This window comes from Mytilus galloprovincialis, chromosome 1 (assembly GCF_965363235.1).
Source record: "Mytilus galloprovincialis chromosome 1, xbMytGall1.hap1.1, whole genome shotgun sequence".
NCBI lineage: Eukaryota > Metazoa > Mollusca > Bivalvia > Mytilida > Mytilidae > Mytilus > Mytilus galloprovincialis.
Window position 1 is genome coordinate 130,216,997 of NC_134838.1, and position 19,450 is coordinate 130,236,446.

The 19,450-nt window shown below is 30.8% G+C and overlaps 1 protein-coding gene across 2 annotated transcripts in view; it reads left to right on the plus strand.

The window, feature by feature from the left end:
- Positions 1–11,183, plus strand: part of LOC143059553 (proteasome adapter and scaffold protein ECM29-like) — a 118,281-nt gene extending 107,098 nt beyond the window's left edge. The window contains exons 38-49 of one of the 2 annotated variants that reach the window (XM_076233076.1): positions 536–602; positions 960–1,088; positions 4,697–4,765; positions 5,535–5,746; positions 6,147–6,190; positions 6,508–6,553; positions 6,932–7,078; positions 7,922–8,036; positions 8,418–8,523; positions 9,218–9,312; positions 10,036–10,107; positions 10,500–11,183. In XM_076233076.1, coding sequence (XP_076089191.1) covers positions 536–602; positions 960–1,088; positions 4,697–4,765; positions 5,535–5,746; positions 6,147–6,190; positions 6,508–6,553; positions 6,932–7,078; positions 7,922–8,036; positions 8,418–8,523; positions 9,218–9,312; positions 10,036–10,107; positions 10,500–10,645 — 1,248 coding nt within the window. In that variant the 3' untranslated portion in view covers positions 10,646–11,183. Of the gene's footprint in view, positions 1–535; positions 603–959; positions 1,089–4,696; positions 4,766–5,322; positions 5,448–5,534; positions 5,747–6,146; positions 6,191–6,507; positions 6,554–6,931; positions 7,079–7,921; positions 8,037–8,417; positions 8,524–9,217; positions 9,313–10,035; positions 10,108–10,499 lie in introns of those variants that run through there. The other variant, XM_076233082.1, reaches the window with a different exon arrangement.
- Positions 11,184–19,450: the final 8,267 nt, after the last annotated feature.

The window sequence follows — 19,450 nt, forward strand, 5'->3', positions numbered from 1 at the left end:
TGTTATTGTTATGCCCTCGCCATAGGTGACAGGGATGCTCAGTGTTAGTCTTGACTGTCCATCTTTCTCTTTATCAGTCCTCTTCCATTTTCATTGCAAAGCTTGAGATGGTTTGAGTTTGAGTTAAGCGTTGACTTTCTCAGACACATCCTTCTTTTATTATTATTTGGTACAAACAGTGAAATTATCACTAGACCATTAGTTTCCAAAATGGCAAATTGTGAGCTCTACTAACATTTTGTTTAGTCAATGAATTATGCAGTTGAGTACAGAAAAGGAACATTGAAAATTAAAGCTGTGAAAGATGAAATGGTGGACAAATATTGATTAAAATTACTGATTTATGACATTTTCTAGTGGTTATCAACAACCTTCCAACTTCTCTACATGTTATTATTTGATTGTGGTCTCAATGTTGGAGTTTTATTTAGGGATGACCTGAATGTTTTATTTTTGTCAAATTGATGAAGATATTAAAGATTTAGTATAACAGTGTGAAACAGATTTAACTTAGTAAATGTTGTTTTCCTTGCAGGTTGCAAAAGACAGTAGTGTAGAAAAACTGATAATAAAATTAAAGTCTTGGTATCTTGATAAAGAAGGTATGTACTTACTAAGCAATTTAGAGAAACTGTACTTAAAATAAAAATGATAAGCCCTTATTTTGTTTTTCAAAATATGTTATTATACAGCCAAACAATGAAACAGTTACTGTCAGCGAATGTCAATTTACGGGGTGAAGTTCGTAGTTTTAGCAACTGTACAGCAAGTAATGGTTGCTGCATGATAATGAAGTTTGACCTATGACCTCAAGATTTCAAGTCTAGTTCTAAAAAAACACAATATTTCTGTATTTAGAATCACTAGATATGCTATAATGTATCTGCCTCCAGTGTAGATATTGTGAAGAGACATTTTTGTATGCCAATCAGATTTGTAATATTGTTGATATTTTTCAGATGAAGCAGCTAGACATGCATGTGGTTTAACATTACAATCCATGTGCCACCAGAGTCAAGATATAATGAAGAGACATGCCACACAAGCAGTGCCACTAGCTTTTTTTGCCATGCATGAAAAGAAACCAGGTTGGATTTTATTTGATATAAATAAGACATTAATTCTAATTATTGGGAATATTTTTTTCTTAAAGAAGTCTATGATATTTCCTCATCACATTATGGGAGCATTTTTTCTTAAAGGTGTACGTCAATAACAATGTGTTAATTTCCATTGGTTTTCAGGGCTAAAACACAGAGTGCATGCCTTGATAATGAAGATCTTTTTTAAATTATGTTTTCTACTTGAATTTATCTATCTGAATATAAATAACTTTGTTGATTCATGAGTTCAATGTGTCAAAGGCCTAATTGTTGTTGAAATTTAGACAATTTTATCAACTTTCATATAAAAGAATAACTTTTGACTTTTTATACGCCGACGTATTATGGTATACAAATGTCTGGTGTCTGTCTGTCTGTCTGTCTGTCTGTCTTGCATGAACATGTCGCACCGTAACTTGAGAACGACTTATCCAAATTTCATGAAACTTATGGTGACTTGAGTAACACCGGTATCACTCAGATTACAATTCTACCTTGACAGGTAAGTTTGTATTTAGCCTATAAAATACTTATTCAGCCTTGAGTATTGAAAGGTTAGTTTATCCCATTCATACAATAGAAGTTTACCTATGAGGGTCAGAATGGGGTTTACAGAATAGAGAATACATGTAATAGCAACAAAAAAATAGATAATAGAGAAAATGAACAACAAAATAAAGGATTAGAGAATAATGCGGTGCAAAAGTATTAAGAATAACTGCAAAATAACTGAAAAGGTAACTGTAATGCAATACTTAAAAATATAACGGTCAATGTACAGAATTGATAAATAATCTTGTAACAGAAAGACTAAATAGTAAAATCATTTTCATGAGAAATTTACAGAATGAGAGTTATTTTTAAGGCTATTAAAAGAAAGATGCCCATAAAATTTAAAAAATACAGATATTAGAAAAACCCATGCAGTTCCTCATGTCATTTACATTGTCAAAATATAGGACACATCTAGTCAAACTGGTTTGGTATAACTGACTGTTTCTTGCCCTATATGTCTATTTCACAGTGACCTTATGTGTTTGTGCTAAGAGTACATTGTACTGTCATATTTATTGATTTTCTGTTGGGACATGACCTACATTGTAAACATGCAAAACAGTGGTTTGAGATTTCAACTGATATTAGTATAATAAATTAATATTTTAAATTATATATCCTGATTGATGATGTTTATTTTAGGGACCAAGATGTTTTCTTCATTCTTGTTCACATATTAATTATTTTAACCTTCAATGCACATTTAAAGATAGAAAAAATGTCAGCTCTCATTTAAAATATTTTGCAACTAAATAATAATCTGTCAGATTTTGTGTAAACAAAAAACAAGACAGTGAAATAGATAATCTGCAAGCATAGTCTATTTCTATAAGTCAAGCAAATAGTTTTTTTTTATATCTGAAGAAAAAACTACCATGTAACAGTAAAGAAATATGCAATTAAAAGGCAGAAAATCCCAAAAAATTCAACATTAACAGATTTTTAACAATTAAGGGGGCTTGCGGGTCTAAATCAAATTTTTTATTTAATATAGGATTTCGCTATATTTTTTCTATAAATGAACTTTATATATACTTAATAGAAAAATGAAATAAAAAATGGGGTCACCGTTCATTTATGCTCACAATCTGCCTTCGAAAAAAGCATCCATTTTTGTTAATGTCCTTTTTTTCTGTTGAACTAATAGGAGAAATAGCGATAACATCGAAATAAAAAAAGAACTAAATTACAGAAATCGCTTAAATTTTACAATTATTTAGTTTATATATAGCTTATTGGAAAACAACAATAAAAAATATAGGTCACCGATGAGTTAAAAAAGATATTGCAATTTTAAGGCAAAAAAATGGCATTTTTGCACCAAAGGGAGATAACTTGGAGCTTTTTCAATGATATCTACATTGTAAAAGTCACCTGGGGCCAACACAAATTGATTTTTATGCCCCACCTACAATAGTAGAGGGCACTATGTTTTCTGGTCTGTGCGTCCATCCGTCTGTCCTTCCGTCCGTCTGTCCTTCTGTCTGTCTGTTCTTCTGTCCGTCCGTCCATTCGTTCAGGTTAAAGTTTTTGGTCAAGGTAGTTTTTGATGAAGTTGAAGTTCAATCAACTTCAAACTTAGTACACATGTTCCTTATGATATGATCTTTCTAATTTAATTGCCAAATTAGACTTTTGACCCCAATTTCATGGTCCATTGAACATAGAAAATAATAGTGCAAGTTTCAGGTTAAAGTTTTTGGTCAAGGTAGTTTTTGATGAAGTTGAAGTCCAATCAACTTCAAACTTAGTACACATGTTCCCTATGATATGATCTTTCTAATTTAATTGCCAAATTAGACTTTTGACCCCAATTTCACGGTCCACTGAACATAGAAAATAATAGTGCAAGTTTCAGGTTAAAGTTTTGGTCAAGGTAGTTTTTGATGAAGTTGAAATCCAATCAACTTCAAACTAAGTACACATGTTCCCTATGATATGATCTTTCTAATTTAATTGCCAAATTAGACTTTTGACCCCAATTTCACGGTCTACTGAACATATAAATGATAATGCGAGTGGGGCATCCGTGTTCTATGGACACATTCTTGTTTGGAATTATTTTTGTACCATATGATAAAGTAACAACTACTCAAGGTAATAAATAAAATTTGTGATGAAAAATAAATGTTTTATTTTTTTCTGAAAATCTTATACCTGCGAGTCTCCTTAAATCAAGATGCACAAAGTTTTAAGTATTGGTCAGTATATAGGGTTCTTTTGTACTTTAACAATATAACAATAAAGCGACCTAAATTTTGGACTAGGTAATGGCATGAAGCCAAATTTATCAACTTCTATTGTATGAATGGGATAAACTGACCTTTCAATTCTCAAGGCTAAATAAGTATTTTATAGGCTAAATACAAACTTACCTGTCAAGATATTGTAATCTGAGTGATACCGGTGTTACTCAAGTCACCATAATATAGTTGTTTCTTATGATGGTCAAATGATCTGTATACTTTTTGGTGCAAATAAAATTTAAACTTTTTGAGTTACGGTACTTTGTAACTAAAACAGGGAGGTGTTTTTTTCACATGTTGCACTGTATCTCAAAAACGATTTTACATGTCATGCCCTATCTCAAAAACAATTTATGATTATTGCTTAAAACTTTACACACTTCTTTGTTATATTAATCTAAAATCTGTATACTTTTTGGTTTTGATTCAAAATTTTATTTTAGTGATATTTATTTTTTGTAAAAAAAAAAAAAGAGGGGGGGGGGATTTCACATGTCCCGCCGTATCTCAAAAACAATATATGATTATTGCATTAAACTTCCACACCAGATGTCGGGTGTATCATGCGCTCATGGGTCAACTGTTTATTAAAGTTTTATTTGACTTTTAAAATTATTTATTATCAAATTGAAACAATGGATTTGATATTTTGGAAGAAACAAGGCCCTTCTCATGGAAAAACTGCTGTCTGAGCAATTACATATAGTACAGTTTTAAGTATAGGCATCCCTGCTGTATCAAAAACTTGTCTGATAAAGGTTTCTTGTTCTCAAATGTTAAATTTCTTTTCAGAAACTGAAGACAAGTCATCCAAAGATAATATGTCCGTTTGGGAAGAAATCTGGTTGGAAATCACTCCAGGTAAAATAGAGTAAAGGATTTACAAATATTTATTATCAGTTAAAAGGGAGCAGTGTAACCAGTGACAGTTTAGGTTTAATAAACAAAAAATAAGCAAGGAAAAAAGAGAACTGCCATTTAGGCCAGTAGAAAATGAATGCAAAGGATGGAAAACAAAACCATTAAAAGAGTTGTAATGAAAAAATTCCATACCATCTTTGAAAAATTTAAAGTTAGTTCTGAACTTCCATGGATATAATTGCCATAAGTTTCAAGTAATTTGGTACTTTAAAACTTAATCATGGTACTATCAATTCAGAAATTATTGCGTGCATTTATTATTGCGATTTTGTCTTTTAAGACTAAAAATGTGATTTTAATATTTGGGATATTGAAAAAAATCCTGTTTAATTAAATAAAAAAAATTAATGCGAGTTTGAATTATTGCGATTATAACTTTGTCACATTTTCTAAAAATTAAAGCATCACAATAATTTCTCAATTTACCGTAAATAATAATAATATCTTTCTGACAAACTTATTCCATCATAGATTGTTAACTATTTATTTTCCCGTAGGTACAGAGGCTGGGATAAGATTATATCTCCAGGAAATTATGAAGCTGTTACAGACTTCAATAGATTCCCAGTCTATCTTTCTGACAATTTTATTCCATCATACACTATAAACTATTTATATTCCTCTAGGTACAGACCTCAATAGATTCCCAACCATAGATTATAAACAAACTTATTCCATCATAGATTCTAAACTATTTATTTTCCCGTAGGTACAGAAGCTGGGATTAGGTTATATCTCCAGGAAATTATGGAGCTGTTACAGACCTCAATAGATTCACAATCTTGGGCAACAAAAGCTCAGGCAGCAGATGCCATGAGTACTGTAGCAGAGAAACTCAAGGACAAGCTAGGTCCACCTCACTTAGGCAACCTTCTAACCACCTTGTTGTCAGGGTTACAAGGCAGAATTTGGACAGGCAAGGTAAGAATTTAAGAGGACATGAATTTGTCTCAACTTTGTTAATCATAATATCAGATAATTTGTAGAGGTAATCAATTTAGTTAATTAACAAAATGTAACTTTTTTTCATTTAAAAAAAATAATCTGTAATAGTCAACTGCAGAAATAATTTTTTTTTATTGGAATTAAGCCTTGAGAATCCACACTATATAAGAACTTGTGTCGTCTGCATGGACAATTTCGTTGGTTTATTACTGTAAATTCAGAAATTATTGAGTGCATTTATTATTGCGAAATTGAGAAAAATCCTGTTAAATTATTGCGTTTATAACCATGTCGCATTTTTCACAAACATTTTTTATATGTAATAAAAACATTGCAATAATTTCTGAATTTAAATGTTTAAATCTTTTATTTCCAGGAGACACTGATACAAGCCATAGACACTGTCTGCTGTTACTGCAAGTAAGTCAATACTAAAAATACAGTTGTTTTTAGGTTAATGTAAAAACCTCTCATTTTACTTTCAATGCTTTAAGTTTTATCACAATTGAAATTGATACCAGCTGTTATAACACAAACAAATAATTGATGACAATAATGATAAAACAGTATTCTTCATTTATCAATATGCCAAATAGGTTGTCACACAGAGGAAAGTATCTTCCATATCTGTGAAGGCATGACCTCATTGTTTTATTTTTAAGTTTCTATAGTGTTTTATAACATGATATATAAATTTTACACTACAGATTTATGTGTTGAATAATTTTCTATTCTAGGGAAAATCTATCTAAAGAAACAGAAGGACAACCAAGCATTGAAAAGGTGAAGTAGAATAAATATATAAATAACTTCTACCACTGTATCCAGTGAAATACATTATTTTTACTCAAAACAGATAACTTTTTTAAACTGAATACGAGAGGATTACCAAGTGTTGAATATTTAAAATTAAACAATTATAAATAGTGCAGAAATATCATAATGCACAAGATTTAGTGGTAGAACGTGTTTCTCTTATGAATTATAGACAATATGTAGACACACTTAATCCTTCTTTTCTAATTATCTTTAAGAAGATGTGGGTTTTTTTTTCATGTGACATCAGCTTGCATGGTCACCTTTTTTCATGATGTCACATAAAACAATTTAGTGGAAGTAAATTTGATGTGATAAAGCATTCTTTCTTCAATTTCGTTACAGGTTGTTGATTCAATGATGAAAGAATCTAAGAAGGAAAGATTAGAATATAAACTAGAGGCCCTCAAGTGTACTGGGAATATTTTAGAAGAATACTCCTTAGACAGATTCTCAGAAATTTGGCAGATTGCCCAACCTGATTTATCCAAGGTATGTATTTATTCACTTTACAGACAGTTTCTCCAGCCATGTACATACATAAAAACTATCCATTGTTTTCTGGCTGATTTGTCATCAAAATGCTCTCATATCTCAAACAGTGGTAAACAACTAGAACAGTATTTGTTTAAGAAAAGACATTTTTATCAAATCTTATATATCTAATTGTGAAGGATTCTTATTATCCCATCTAATTATCTAATTATTAAAATTGCAACCTTTTATAATACATGGACGAATTTAAGGAGCCAGCTACCCAACAGCACAAAAAAGTAAATGTCACCAATAGACCGTTGTCTCCACTATATGTTAAGCTCTAAATCATCAAGCTATAACAATTGTCTCATATTTAGTGTACAACTTCTGTTAAGCTCTAAATCATCAAGCTATAACAATTGTCTCATATTTAGTGTACAACTTCTGTTAAGCTCTAAATCATCAAGCTATAACAATTGTCTCATATTTAGTGTACAACTTCTGTTAAGCTCTAAATCATCAAGCTATAACAATTGTCTCATATTTAGTGTACAACTTCTGTTAAGCTCTAAATCATCAAGCTATAACAATTGTCTCATATTTAGTGTACAACTTCTGTTAAGCTCTAAATCATCAAGCTATAACAATTGTCTCATATTTAGTGTACAACTTCTGTTAAGCTCTAAATCATCAAGCTATAACAATTGTCTCATATTTAGTGTACATCAAGCTATAACAATTGTCTCATAAAAGCTATAACAATTGTCTCATATTTAGTGTACATCAAGCTATAACAATTGTCTCATATTTAGTGTACAACTTCTGTTATCTTTTACATTTGTTTTCTTCTATTTTTAGGCAGGAAATAAAAATGGTGAAGATGATGATATAAAACCAGAAATGAAACAAAAGAAATTTAATTGTTATTTTGAAATTTTAGGGCAGTCATGGCCTTCAGTAGTGACAACACAAGGTAGGTTACCTAGGTCACATGTAGTTGATAAGTTTTGAATTTGGGCAGTCCTGGTCTTTAACAGTGATACATGTATCACAATGTTGGTTACTTTAATAAATAATCTTCTATCTCAAATAATCCAAGTTAAAAGAACAATAAGACATACAGAACTCTCCAACTTTATAGATAGTAATTGCTGGGGTGGTACAAGGATAAGTTATGATAAAGAATAATATAGTCAAATGCAGAGCATGAATGTTACATGCTTTATGTGATGAAACCAAAACAAAAAGAGACAACAAGTATAAATCATATTCCTGACCATGGAAAAGGGGGTTATTATTATAGCACAAACAACAATTAAATCTTCTCATTCCCTTTTATCATTATTTATTTCAGATGAATTTGGTTCCAATTTTAGTGATTTGTTGCTGACATCTTTACTTCATAACACATGGAAAATACAAGTGACTATACTGAAGTCTTTGTTTAAACTGATAGATAGGTAAGTTAATGACATTTCTATTGTCTAATGGTGAAATAGTGAAGATAACCTTATCCTTTCCTGTAATGTATCACTGACATAAATATCAATTAATAAAGGAATTTCATCAAGTAAAAAGCAACCGAAAAATACAGCCAAAAAAAAAACAAACAGAAAAAGCAACTAAAAAATGAAGCAAAAATCCAAATGGAGAGAACAATCGAAAAAATGCAGCAAAAAACCCAAAGGAGAAAGCAACCTTAAAAAGGAGCATTAAACTCAATAGTCAAAGTCTGTAAAGAGACCTTTAGTCCTTCATTTCTATGTCAATTGGTCTCTGGTGGAGTTTTTTCACTGGTAATCTGGCCAAATCTTCTTATTTTAATATTCAACAATAGAATAAGTTGATACATTTTAAATATAAATCTATTATTCTTCCATGAAAAAAAAGTCAAGGCAAAATGAAAATATGAAAGACCTTCCATCTGTAGTCAATCAAACAAGTATACATTATAATCATATTGCAGTGAAAATAAACTAGTTGATTGACAGCACTATATTAATAGACTATTGCAGATATAATCATGAAAAAAATATAATTCATTGAACACACCTCTTGGTTAGGAATTTCTCACTGCATTGTTGTCCCTTTGACACATTCCCTGTTTCCATTCTGTATGCTATTATAACTGTGTATGCTTTTGTTCTTTTTTAGATACCATATCTTTCAAAAAGATAAAATATTATTACATAAAGCTGTGCTACAAGGTTTAACAACCAGAATGTTAGAAACCATGATTCCATCTTTAGGTATGATATCTTAGCTATAATGTTTTTTCATACAGTATATGGGATTGACAATTTTTATTGATATGAATAAGTTTGTGTTATACATAAGCTTATATTATCATGAATATTTGTAATTTAAAACAGTAAAGTCCATTAATTTTGTTTACTTTGTGTCCAATGATTAGACTTTCCAGGTATATGGTCATGTATTTAAAGATTGACCTTGTTTATTTACATTTATTTCATAGCACATATTAGAAAAAAAGTAAAATCACAAAATTACTGAAAGTTTTCAGGAGAAAATCAAATCGGAAAGTCCATAATCACATGGCAAAATCAAATTACAAAACACACCAAAAAAGAATGAACAAGAACTGTCATATTCCTAACTTGGTACAGGCTTTTTCAAATGTAGAAAATGGTGGATTAAACCTGGTTTTATAGCACTAAACCTCTCACTTTGTTGACAGTCTCATCAAATTCCGTTGGATGTCATTTAGTTGCTGAAATTTGGGGTTTGATCATTTTATCAACCAATATGATATAAACAGCAAGTTATCAAGATTAAGATAATATGACATGTAAAAAAAGGATTTACCTCAAAATTGTATGGAGAAGGTTTAACCCAAGTGGACACAGTATAACTTTGTTTTTTATTATACCTACATTGTTTGGAGAAAGTTTAACCCAAAAGGAACACAGTATATAAATACTTTGTTTTAATGACTTTGTTTTATGTTTCAGGTAATATAAAGTATACTGTGATACGACATGAAGCATTAAGTACAACGGAACTACTTATAAATAAAGTCATAGGTGAGTTAAATTATATAAAGGGGTCTGATGATATTCTAGTAAAATATTGAGTTTTCTAAATAGGGGGGTCGGAGGGGTATTGATCCCGAAATCCCCGACTTTAAAACATGAAATTCCAAGAAATTGAAATCCTGACATCCCAAAATTTGAAAAAAAAAATCCCTGATCCTGAGAGGACCAATCCTGAAATCACCACCTTAAAAACAACATATTTCGACGAAAAAGGTCCTGCCCCCTCTCTAAACATATGGTGGAAGACATTTAGAATCTGTATCATTGTTTTGTATTATGCCTTTAAACATTTGAATAACTACAAACATCATTTAAAAGAATGAGATCTTTATCAAAGTGACATGGTATTCCCATAGTAACAGTTATTTATTATATTTCAGGTGTTGATGGTATATTATCCAGTGACATTCTGTCTAAAGTACAAGACGCCTTGTCAGCCATGTCTGGTGACTCCAGTCCAGAATTACAGGACAAGTCCCATGAACTGTTGAAACAAATCACTGTTAAAATATCTACTATGGAATAATTCTGGGGTGGGGATCTGTACAAGACATAAAATATCTACAATGAAATAATGCTGGGGATGGGGATTGTTAGGAAACATAAATATATTATAAAAAGAATCTGTCAAACCAAATATCAATAGATTGAAGAGACCATACAACATTATAACATTTCTCTTGCATCAGCATCAGAATATCTTACAATTGTATAAATTTCAGAATAATTTATTTGTCTCTATAAAGTTTGACATAATATAAACACTTGTCTATTGGAGAAATCTTTGTGTTGATCTTTAGTTTTGGTTTTGTGTTTTCATTTAATGAAGTAAAATAACATATTTTCAAATTTGACATTTATCCATGAAAAAGTTCTTGTAATTTTAAAACATCAATCATTGAAGAAATGTTTAAACACAGCTATTTGATATAGGACTGTCTTTTCATTCAAATACAATACAAGTGCAATGTCTAAGATGGAATAAAGTTTTATGTATAATCATTGTTATGGATATTTTATTTTGAATTGTTAAAGATCTGAAAAATAAACCTATTACAAGTTTATGTACTGCTTATTAATGATTTGTGAGCATCAGAAGATCTTGTTCCACTCCTCTCCACCCCTTGCCACCTGTGTGGTTATTTCATCTTTTTGAACATAATATAATGAAATATTAATGGCAGGAATGCTGTGTATAACATCAAGCAGAGTTAACATGTGATAATTATGTTGGATTTATCAGCTGCTATTATAAAGGAGCTAGATAAGACATAAAGCCAATACAAGCATATGCAGAATCATTCCTATATGTAGCTATCATTCCAAGATTTGATAAATATAGATTCTTACATTCATACCAGTGGATTATCAGATTTATCCAATTGAGATAGTTAAATTATCAATTTTAAAGTCCTAGCCTCAGCGAGGTAATCCACGAGTAACTATGTAAGAATCTGTTTCTCTAATGATTAAAAAATGAATTTTCTTTTTTTTTGTTAAACGAAAATCCCCTTCGAGTGCCTTTCATATTGCACGAAGTTGTCAATTTCATTTACACCTGTTAGCATATTTTGATTCAACCAGTTAGCTAAAAAGGTTATGACCCTTAAAATCATCCAATGATCTTTTGAGATCATCGGCAACCGCAGGTTGATTAATTTTTTTTATACAATGGGTTTGGAAAGGGATAAATTTTCATAGAATTAGAGAAAGGTTTTATCTATAAAAAAAAAAAGATATAGATATAGGAAGATGTGGTGTGAGTGCCAATGAGACAACTCTCCATACAAATAACAATTTAAAAAGTAAACCATTATAGGTTAAAGTACGGCCTTCAACACGGAGCCTTGGCTCACACCGAACAACAAGCTATAAAGGGCCCCAAAATTACTAGTGTAAAACCATTCAAACGGGAAAACCAACGGTCTAATCTATATAAACAAAACGAGAAACGAGAAACACGTATATATTACATAAACAAACGACAACTACTGTACATCAGATTCCTGACTTAGGACAGGTGCAAACATTTGCAGCGGGATTAAACATTTTAATGGATCCAAACCTTCTCCCTTTTTCTGAAACAATAGCATAACATCACAACAAAGAAAAACATACGATAAAATATCAATTGGCAGACTTAACTCAATCAAAAAACGTATGATAAAACAATGAAGGAATAAATTTGATCTGCGATATCTGAATACAAATGCACAGTTAATTAAATATTAGAGACAAACATTCATGACCAAAAAGCTAACAAACAAATTCAAACACAGGACATGACTGAGAAATATTTAACCAATCAATGTTCACTTAAAAAAAAAAACAAACAAAAAACCGGTTTTTTTATAATCTTGAAGTTTATACAAATGTTGTAAGAATAAGTGAAAAATTGAAGATATTACAAATAATCAAAGCTGGTGTACAGACAAGATCCATATAAATAAAAAATAAACAAAAAAGCTTTATAAACAGTATCAACAGGTCGAATTAACAAGAAAATACGATTTGAGAGTACTCGCAGTAACTGACAGCTAGTTAAAAGCCAAAACCAATTAATAATAAAAAATCATGCATCAGAGACTAAAATCGACTAAAACACATCACAGGGATTTAGTATTTTAACGTCATTAATAGTCAAAGAAGACATGACTTGTGCAATGCCAAAAATAAATGTATCGACAGGTAGTAGTATAGTAAAGAGCGACTTCTATAGAAATAAGTATGGGTATACCTAATTGAGACTAAATTGTATAAAACATTTAAAACAAGCTTTAAATTTGCATGTTAGACTTCAGTGTGAGTATACATCTGGTATAATAAAGAGTGTTATCAATGTTGTAATGTATGCCTGTCATGTCAGTTAACTGCCCAAAATCACTGACTGCTAACTTTTATAAATCTCCATTGGGATTTTAAGAACAAGGAAACATATGCTTGTCATAAGTATTTTCAAACTAATGTTTAGTGGGTATAATGGAGTTGATGCATTTATTGCCTGTTTGGACACCACTTTGGCATTCTTGTGATTCCCACAAGTTGTATTTGTTCCCTTCATTTGTATATTAAGTAGATTTCTGTGATTTAACATCAGTTAACTACTGTTGTCCAAATTTCTAATGAGATTATATGTGCCTAAATGTTTTAAATGCATTATTTAAATAACAGTTTTAAGGTTTTTATAAATTTAGGACATTGATGATTCCAGTATCAGGACTGCAGCACCCCTATAAATTGTAAAAAAAACCCTCATAGAAATTGGTCAGTTCCTCAATACTCTGGTTTTCTCTATTTAAAAAACATGAAAAAAATATACAAGGTAATAAGGGACCAACTGTTAAGACGAAAAAGAAAGAGAACCGACACACTTCACAGAAAATTTAAAACTGAGTACCAAAACTCAAAGGTCTCAGGTTCATCATCAGGTTACAAGATTCTGTTCCACCGCAACCATATTGATCATTGCAAGCAACAATGGATGATATTTCATAAAAGTAAACCAAAATATTATAAACTAGAGATAAATTCAACTTTACCAATTTTGTTCTTTGATCAAGAGTTTTATAATAAGCAGAACTTGTTTTTAAGAAAATCTAGATAATAAAGATAATCTATGTAATAATTTTACTTGAACGATTTATTGTCCATATAGATGCACTGCTTGAATGTGCAGTACAGAAATGAAAAGTTTTGAAGCTAATTCTCAATTCACTGTCAATTTCTATATGTATAAAAACAAGATATAAAGTAGACTGTAATATCTTGGTTTTGACTACTACTGAAAAACAAGAAATCTGTAAATATTTATTATAATATTATCTTTTTAAATTGCTCAATTGTTATGTCTATTTAGAAATAAATAATTCAAATTTCCGTCAAAATAAGTTTTCAATCATTGTGTTCTTGGTATTTCCAGACTTGGTAAAACATTTTGGGGTTGAATCACTTATTCCAAGCAGTGTTGGTTATCTTTATATCTTACATGTAAACTTATGTTTACATTTTGGGGTTGAATCACTTATTCCAAGCAGTGTTGGTTATCTTTATATCTTACATGTAAACTTATGTTTACATTTTGGGGTTGAATCACTTATTCCAAACAGGGTTGGTTATCTTTATATCTTACATGTAAACTTATGTTTACATTTTGGGGTTGAATCACTTATTCCAAGCAGGGTTGGTTATCTTTATATCTTACATGTAAACTTATGTTTACATTTTGGGGTTGAATCACTTATTCCAAGCAGGGTTGGTTATCTTTATATCTTACATGTAAACTTATGTTTACATTTTGGGGTTGAATCACTTATTCCAAGCAGTGTTGGTTATCTTTATATCTTACATGTAAACTAATGTTTACATTTTGGGGTTGAATCACTTATTCCAAGCAGTGTTGGTTATCTTTATATCTTACATGTAAACTTATATAATGAAGAATAATGTTGAAATTAGGTTAAAAAAATGTCCAACTACTTTTTGGCTGTATCATAGCACCGACGATGATTTGGTTAAACGACTATTGCCATCATTTGGCATTGTTATCGTAATCTTTAAAAAAAAAAATTCTCCGAAACAGCTAGACCAATAACAGCTGAAGTTGTCCTGATTTACACTTAAAGTCATACCAGTAATTCTCCTGAGGTGAAAATTTGAGATTCATTTTTGCGTTGTTTATTTTTTTTTTTGTCTCTTTTTTCGAGATTAAAGACAGAATCTGAAACGCCTATAATGAACAAGACTACAAGATCGACATAAATGTTAATTTGAAAGACGACTCTACAGGTTGTAAGTCTGGCACAACTTTTTGGAATTTTTGGATCCTCAATGCTTTTCAACTTTGTTGCGTTCGGAGGACTGTCGGTATTCCAATGGGAACAAATTGTGCTCCTCTACTTGCCGACTTTTTTCTTTATTATTATGAGTCTGACTTCATGCAGGAACTTCTTAGGAAGAAAGATTAGAAGTTATCGATATCCTTTAACTCTAATTTCCGCAATATACATGATGTTCTTTCACTAAATAATTCAAAATTTGGTGACTATGTGGAACGCATCCATCCCATCGAACTAGAGATAAAGGATACTATAGATACAGTTAAGTCGGCCTCATATCTTGACGTACATCTAGAAATTGACAATGAGGGTCGGTTGTAAACAAAACTTTACGACAAAAGAGATGAGATCAGCTTTCCAATTGTGAACTTTCCATTTCTAAGTAGCAACATTCCAGCAACACCTGCATACGGGGTATATATCTCCCAATTGATACGATATTTCAGTGCTTGCATTTCCTATCATGATTTCCTTGATAGAGGGTTGCTGCTCACAAGGAAGCTATTAAACCAAGAGTTCCAAATGGTGAAGTTGAAATCATCCCTTATTAAATTTTACGGACGCTATCACGAGTTGGTTGACCGTAATGGAATAACCGTTTCACAAATGATATCGGATACGTTCCTTAGGTCGTAACTACAATCCCCTTCCCTTTCATGAATCTTACCTACCGAATAAGACTATTTACCGAATTTGTTATCACATAATCACCACGACAGGTGCCACATGTGGAACAGGATCTGCTTACTCTTCCGGAGCACCTGAAAACTAAAATGGATAGCAAAACTGCCAACTATGAAATTGATAAAACAACAAAGTTGAGATAAACCATTTCTTACAGTCTTTTTTAATATGATGACTTCTTTGTGAAGATAATTTTTTTAAATCAGGAGTGGTTGGTACTTGGAAGACTTTGACCAAAAAGGTAATTAATTTACGAATAACATTTGTGATTCTAGGTTTGGAGAAGTAATAAATTGTTTCTTGAACTAAAAATTGAATTCCACCAAAAAGCTATATACATTTTGTTTTGGAATATAACTAGTTAAAACATATAAAAGATATCAGGATTATAATGTGTTTCGAGTGCAAGAAAGGGAATAAAAAATATATTGAAAGTTTCTTCCTAGGTAAGCGATTTTGGTGTAATGCATCTTCTAGTCTTAATTTGCCCTAGAATTTTCTGTAATGAATAAACTTTATAAAGTTATGTAATTTAAATATTTGTTGAAGTTGATAACGCTGATACATTTGATCATTATATCTATTATTAACGCGCATTATTACAATATATAGGACAAATGTCATTGGGTTAATATAACATAATGTTCATGTGATGCATATTCATGTGATCTAGATTACCACCCATGCAGAAAATGATTGGATGATAATTATCCACGTACAAGGCCCTAGGACAAGGAAGTGTCTAGAAAACAGACCACAAGGTTAAGTTGGTTGCAGTCGTACCTAAGCTATTTAACGGTGTCCATTAATTGCAAATCTATTTCAGTGTTGTTTATCAACATATCATCGGTTTAGTGAGTAAATGCATATAATATTTACAATACGAGGACAAATGTAAACGAAATATTTGTTGAACAAAATTGTCATATATATTTGTTGAACCAAGTGGTCATGTTACATTAACATAACTTTGGCCTATTTGACCAAATTAATTTTATTAGTGACAATTTACGTATCTTATCTTTGCAATTAATAAAACTGTAACGGTTGTAGTAGTTGTAAAATGAACAATTTTGAACAAATTGTTGTCTCTTTTGATCCAGTAGAAAGTTGAATAACAGAAATATTGAGAAAAATCAAAACCTGAAAGTCCCTAATGAAATAGCAAAATCAAACGCCCAAACACATCAAATGAATGAATATCAACTGTCATATTCCTGCACTGCGGACATATGAAACTCATAAAGTGCTAAATTCAATTTTGAACAAGAGGGACAAAAGATACTAGAGGAACAGTCAAATTCAAAGACATAAAATATACTGACATCGCCATGGCTAATAAAGAAAAAGACCAACTGACAAATAATTAAATAGTACACAAGACACAACATAGAAAACTAAAGACTAAGCAACACGAACCCCACCAAAAACTGGGGGTGATCCCGGGAATGAATTTTGAACAACAGTTTCTTCTAAGGTGATAATTTATAAATCAAATCAAATCAAATCATTTTATTGATGTAAAATCCAAATATTGGATTGTTACCAAGACAAACATGACAATCATTACAAACATATAATATCTAAATTTAAACAACATTCATATTCTTATAAGACTATATATTTAAATGTTTTGGAGGAGCCGAAACCTTTGCAAATTTGAAAGTACAAGTACAAACATTCATATTAATGCAATTGTTATAATATTTATATGTTATTTTATTATGACAAAAATATGTTTAAATAAAATGTATAAAAGCAAACTAGTCTCGTTCATAGTTTTATATGATTGTGTTATTTTTGGAAAGTGAAATAATTTCAATAAATTGAAATTTCCATGACAGTATGTACTTTTTTTTAAATTCCAGAGCTGTACTTTATACGACATTCGCATTAAATTCCATTATATTGCCATCGATATGTAAATGTATGAAACAGGTAAAACTGTTAAAAATTAGGGGTACAGCAGTCAAACATTGTGTTATTATCTTAATCGCTATAACAAGAAATACATATGTAAAAAAACACAAAACGGGATGTATAAGTACAGAGCCACGTCATATTATCAAAGAAACACAAAAAGACATATACACAAAGTATATTAGCATAAATGAAATATAACAATACAAAAATATAGGTATATTATTACATTTTCAAAGGTTGATAATATGTTCTTTGTATTTAAACGACTTACATGAAGGCAACAACAGTATAAAAGTCATAAATCAATTGAGAGAAAAAAAATCTAGGTTAAAAACTAAAACCTAGGGAAACACACCAACTATAAAAGGAAAACAACTGAACAACAGAAACACTGAAATGCACCAAAATAAACAACAATGTGACATACATAGAAAGAGCTATAAGTTGACAACTTCGTATTCTTGACTTATTACAGGATATTTTGAGAAAAATGGTGGGTTTGACAATGTTTTATTGCTTGTCAAATCTCCCGCTCTTATGGCAATGTTAAAAAATACAGCTAAAATGACAACATTACATGACAGGGTAACAGTACAAATAAATGCAAGAACATTCAGGATAGAAGAAAAATATACAAATGAATAAAATAATAGTACATTTCGACAGGTTAACCACAGAATCATAACGAGCACTAAAATTAATTTACAACACAAAGACACATTTTTGTATTTGTAATCAGGATGATAAATGTGTATTAATGTATCCTATTCCCTCTTTAGTTTTTAACTTTGTACTCTAGACGGTGATTTGCCTCAATTTCTTGTTATTTTTCGAATGCTTATCCTGTTTGTCTGTCTTAGTATGTGTATTTAAGCACCTACATGTGACGTAGTTTTTCACGGTGAATTGAACATCTCTACTGAAGTTGCAAGCGGCAGGTTCGTGTGTAATTTTTCTTGTTTCCATGGTCAACAAAATAGAATGAAAAATAAGTATTTGATAATAATCGATAACTGCACCATTCTTAACGACTTTCAATATATAGATATAGGTAGATGTAGTATGAGTGCCAATAAGATAACTCTCAATCCAAGTAACAATTCATAAAAGTAAACCATTATAGGCCAAGGTACGGCCTTCAACACGGAGCATTGGCTCTCACGGAACAACAAGCTATAAAGGCCCCCTTCCCCCAAAAATAATAGTGTAAATAAAGGCAACAGTAGTATACCGCTGTTCAAACTCATAAATCCATGGACAAAAAACAAAATCGGGGTAACAAACTAAAACTGAGGGAAACGCATAAATATAAGAGGAGAACAACGACACAACACTACAATGTAACTAACACACACAGAAACGGACCAAGCTTCAGACAAAATCCCACGAGAATAACAAATATAACATCAAAACCGAATACATGAATTTGGGATAGACAAGTACCGTGACACGTTTTATCGCAATGTCAATTTACACTCAAAAATAAGAGAAAACAAACGACGCAACGTTAAGTTGTAACACACACAGAAACGAACTATAATATAACAATGGCCATATTCCTGACTTGGTGCAGGACATTTTTAAAGGAAAAATGGTGGGTTGAACCTGGTTTTGTGGCATGCCAAACCTCGCACTTTAATGGCAATGTTAAATATAACATAGAAATGACAACATAATATTACAGGACTATAATACAAATAAATAGGAAAACGTATAAGACAAAGAAACACATGATTAATGAATAACAAAAAGCATAAATCCATTCAAACAGGAAAACCAAGTTCATATTCAGATTGACATTGTGATAAAACGTAAGTACATTTATTATTGGTACATTTCCTATCAGTACAAAATGCTAATCATATGATAAAAAATTGTCCTATTTATTA